This window comes from Oryza brachyantha, chromosome 6, assembly GCF_000231095.2.
Source record: "Oryza brachyantha chromosome 6, ObraRS2, whole genome shotgun sequence".
NCBI lineage: Eukaryota > Viridiplantae > Streptophyta > Magnoliopsida > Poales > Poaceae > Oryza > Oryza brachyantha.
In genome coordinates this window covers 19,230,099-19,234,963 of record NC_023168.2, presented here as the reverse complement: position 1 = coordinate 19,234,963, position 4,865 = coordinate 19,230,099, and the positions used below count along the sequence as shown (strand labels likewise).

The 4,865-nt window shown below is 51.7% G+C and overlaps 1 protein-coding gene across 1 annotated transcript; it reads right to left on the bottom strand.

Annotated features, from left to right (window-relative positions):
- On the bottom strand, positions 1-955 carry LOC102703594 (VQ motif-containing protein 22-like). Its single transcript, XM_006657166.2, has one exon. It carries the CDS (start codon positions 915-917, stop codon positions 252-254), a length of 666 nt encoding a protein of 221 aa, XP_006657229.2. The 5' UTR covers positions 918-955; the 3' UTR covers positions 1-251.
- Positions 956-4,865: the final 3,910 nt, after the last annotated feature.

Sequence of the window (4,865 nt, the reverse complement as noted above, 5' to 3'; positions counted from 1 at the left end):
TGACCATGCCAAGACTGTGAAATCAAATTCAAGCAAAATTAGTATTTACATCGCTGATCGACTTTAGTGATCTCACTTAACAACAAAATGTGAAAGAAAGAAAGAAAAGAAGGAAATTGAGCACGCAAAGAGAGAGTACATTAACTAATTTATAGGGTTAAACTAAAACACAGCCGGTGAATCTTTCTTTGATTGTGGCGTTCAGCTTCGCTCTGGTAGGATGATCTCTTCCATGGAGGAGTTAGAGTTAATTAGGCGAAGAAGCCATTAGCGGTGTGGTTAGCGGTGGAGGTAGGCATCTGAGCTGACTGCAGGCTCTGCAGGAGCAACCGGTCCTCCGCCGAGCTGAGCGCGTGGCTGAACACGTCGCCGTGGCCGGCGCCGGCTTGAAGGTTGCTGTAGCCGAACGGTGCGCCGGTGTATTGCTGCTGCGGTCGGAGGAGGAGGTGGTGGTCCTGGAACGTCGGTTGCCGCGGGCGGAGGGTGTCGAACGGCATGACGGCGGCGCCCGGGAAGCCGTAGTCGGCGCCGAAGTTGATGACCGGCACGCCGCCGGGCCCGGCGAACGCCCCCGCGGCCGGGGCGGGGATGCCGGTAAACTGCTGCACCATGGCGCGGAAGTTGGTGGTGTCCGTGTTGAGCAGCGTCACGGGCGCCCGCCGCGACGCCCTGGACCGCCGCCTCGCCGGCTTCCCGACGCGGGGCCCCTCCACCCCCGGCGCCGCGCGCGTCGGGCTCCCGCCGGACCCGCCCGACGTCGGGCTCGCCGCCGCCGCGCCGTTCGCCATCACGCCACCGCCATCCGCCCCGTCTCCGTGAACAGCCGCCGCCGCCGCCGCGGCGCCCAGGCTAGGCTCGTCGTCGTTGTACAGCCCCGCCCACTGCGCTAAGCTCGAGCCAGTGTCACTCATCGCCATGGCGAGATGGATCGCCTCGCTTTGCTTGCGAATACTACCGGAGGGAGGAAGAGAGCTTCGTGTCGCGCGGGCAGGAAGGGTATTTATAGCGACCGGTCAAACGAACAAACCGAACCGAGGCACGATCTGAGCCGTCGGATCACGAACCGACGGCCCAATATCGTTGACGCCGTCGCCGTCTCGAATACGTCTGACCCGTGAGAGCGGCCGCCCCACCCCGCCTTCCTCGAAGCGTCGCCCGAGGTGGGAGGTGGGCCCCACCCACCAGCGGGTGGGCCCGAGTGCGCCACGTGGGCTAGCCACCACAGCTCCGGTACGGCGGGCGGCGGCGGGGCGTTTGGTCACGGCGCGCACGGCGAGCGATCTTAATTTCGCGGCGAAATATCGGGCGCTCGCCGTCGACTTCATGGCGCAAGCCGAACGTACCATGTGAAGGCGCGCGCTTGTGACTAAGCTGTTTGAGCCCCGGCCGTCGCCATCGCGCACCATGTGAAGGCGGCGGCGGCGGCCACCTAGCGCGCTGCGGCGCTGGCCCGCCGGAGAGAGGCGGCCGGGAGGTAGGGAGGAAGGAAGCTTCCGGCGAAGCTGCATGTACGCAGCATGCGGCCGATGGCGATCGCGACGGATCGACCGACGACGACGCCGCCGGCGAGGGGAGGGGGAGGCACGCAGTAATGCTCGCGCTCGTGTGTGGATAGGGCGTCGTCGCGGCACGTGCAGTAGTCTTGAATCACTGTCAGTATCCACCTCGAGGATCGCGTTTACATTTCCGGCCACATGCAATGCAAAAGTTTCACCCCTCGCATCACGGTTCTGGGATCCCGTTGGTTATATGTATCCAGCATATATTCCACCGCTATTGGATTGTGCAACGTGAATGAGTTCACATATTGTTTAATAATTGAGCTTTTTAACGCGCTAAAAAATACATTAAGGTACCACAATTTTCTATATAAAAATTTGAGGGAGGTGTACCAGCGGTCTCTAAACTTATGTGTATGTGTCATTTAGGTCCCTAAACTCTCAAAATGTATTTTTAGGTCCTTAAACTTGTCCGGGAGTGTCATATAGGTCCAAACCGGCTCCGACTCACTCTATCGGCTGACGTGGCATGCCACGATGACGCCTACGTATTGGTGGGGCCATGTGGGTTCCACATGTCAGTATATCTCGCTCCTCCTTATTCTTTTCTCTCCCTTCTCGTAGACGCCACCGTGACATACCACGTCAGCGGATGGAAAGGAACTGAGCTTGTTTGGACCTATATGACAACCCCGGACAAGTTCGGGGACCCAAAAATGTATTTTAAGAGTTCAGGACCTAGATGACACATATACATAAGTTTAAAGACCGCTGGTGTACTTCACTCTAAAAATTTAGTACACTGAGGTACCATAATTTTATAGTAAAACTTTTGGTATATTATAGTAGTACTTTTCAAGGATGGCAAAAAAAATTCCTTAATAATATCAGTGAGGTTAATATTATAAATTTGTATTTTTAACGATACCACTTCTCTTAGCAAGTATACGGTCATGTTGGTTGATCATGTTAGGCATGGTTGCGTTATCAAGACGTGTATATTTTGTCTATAAATCTTTAATTGATGAATTGAGATCGTCTGCAGTACTGCAGACTGACAGGTGGGCCCTATGCCCTATAGGGCCCACGTGTCAGTCTGCAGTACTATAGGGGCAGTACTGCAGAGGATGTGGTCCTAATTGATTAGTTTAAATCTAGATAAATAAAAAGGAAAAAAAAGGAAAAATTACATTTTCATCTGGGCAATTAAAACTTAATGTTTTTCCCAGTTCCATTGCTTGGTTTTCTTTACATGGCGTTAATTAACAAGCTTCAAAATTAGCTTAGCATTTAAGCTAATTTTCTTCCCATGGCGTTAACAAGCTAGATATGCCAAGCACAACCCTGTAAAGGTTGCATTATTTTACACCTTCGTTGTGTGATTGCTTGGACGAGCACGTCTCTCCCAGAATGAATGACCAACTACAAGTCAAACACCAATAGACCTGATTCAATTAGTGGTGACCACATCGTGATGTATATAACTCATCTTAATCAAGTGTCCCGATCCACTAGTTAATTTCCTAAATAAAAATCGTGGAGTGACTCACCCACACTGTAGCAAGCTGAATTATCTAAACTTGTACTGCAAGCCACTTATCAATTAATCTACGTTTCAGTCGTTTCCCAAATGGAATAATAGCACAGTTAGTTAGGTTAGCTCGTTCGATTACTTAAAATGTTTCCAGACTTCGAGGAAATGCCCAACGTTCACAACTTCACATATCATGCACATGGTTTCTCACTTAATCAAAGTGTCCAGACCACGTTAGAATTTCCAATTTTATTTTTTTGCCTAGTGTAGAATATGGAATAAGAGCATCTCCAACAACAAGATTAAATTGGACTCTCCAAATCTCTATTTAGCCATTCTCCATTTCATTTAACAAGTCAAATTCGTTTTTTTACTCCAACAGTATCTGCATGCATCCTCTCTTTTTTGAGTCAATGATATTTGGATCCCATATGTCAGCCTCTCCTTTTCTCTCCTTCTCTCTTTCTCTTTCTCTGTCTCCCTCATTCCTTTTCTTTTTCTTTCTCTCTCTTTCTTTTCTCTCCTTGTCAACCGAGGAGCAAGGCGGCGGCGCGGGATTGGGAGGTATCGGGGCGGTGCCAGAGGACGTCGGTGCGGCACAGCGGCGTGCGGGGAGGCGGAAGGCGGCGGAGTGGCGACGTGCCTGACTGCAAGGAGGGTGGTGCAACAGATGGCATCGACATCCGTCAAACCCACCGTAGCCTTCACCATGGTGGCGAACGATTCGGACGGTGGCCACGACAGTCGCGGCTACGGGGTGAACGACGCGGACGGCGGCGGCAATCGTGGCGACAGCGTGGACAGCGGCCGCGGGCGCGCCTGCATGCGGCGGTGGTAGACGGTCGCGCGGAAGGCGACGGTGCGGACGGTGGCCATGGCTGACAGCGATGGTGGTCGACGTGTGTAGTTGTAGTAGTACATGAGTAGTAGTAGAACAGCAGCAACAACAGTAGTACGTGGGATCCATTGTTTGGCATGTCTTCAGGGCTGGGCAAAGGTCGGCCAAATTTGGCCAGCGATGGAGCACGTTTGGCCCTGACTTGGACATCCGGTTGGTCATTCTGTCGGAGCTCTTTTTTTGCTTTAAATGGCTAAAATTTGGCTTAGAGAGGCTAACAGAGAGTCTGTCGGATATGCTGTAATATAGAATAGATGAGCGAAAATTGCATACCATCCTGATATTCCGCACGGTCTCCTCCGACCTAGAAGACTCAAAGATATTTATTAGGCCATTCACCACGTAGAAGCCATGGAGCTAGCTCATCCCCTGCCATGCCTCTGCAGAGATACTCGTGGCCTGCAGAGGGAACAAGAGCCTCAACTCCGAGCACACAGAGGACATGGGTGAGACACGCCGTGGAGTTTGCGATTTCGACAAGTGGCTTGCAATGCCGGATTCGCAACGCCGGCGGAGCGCATCACCAGTTGGGCCATCGAGCTCCGCGCCACCACAGTCCAGATCCATGTCGTCCTCGAGCCCGGAGGGAGGAAGTTGTTGGAGGGAGAACGCGCAATGCCGGTGGAGGAAGTGGATGGGGCACCGGTAGACAAGGACGCGGGTGCTGGCGGTGGGTGGCGAGTAAAATATACATCAATCATATACTGTTATTATGACAACCATGATAACTTCGGATAATAATACCATGCGGTTAAACAGTGATGGAAACCTCGTGGATCATATACCGTTGTCTGCGGAAATAGATTTAATCCTTGGAGAGAAGATTCTCTTGTTTTTTATTTATCTAAATGGTTGTGAAAAAATTGATAAATAAATTAATACGTGATATGCCACTCTACAAACATGCATACTGAAATTCGATATTATAAGTTCT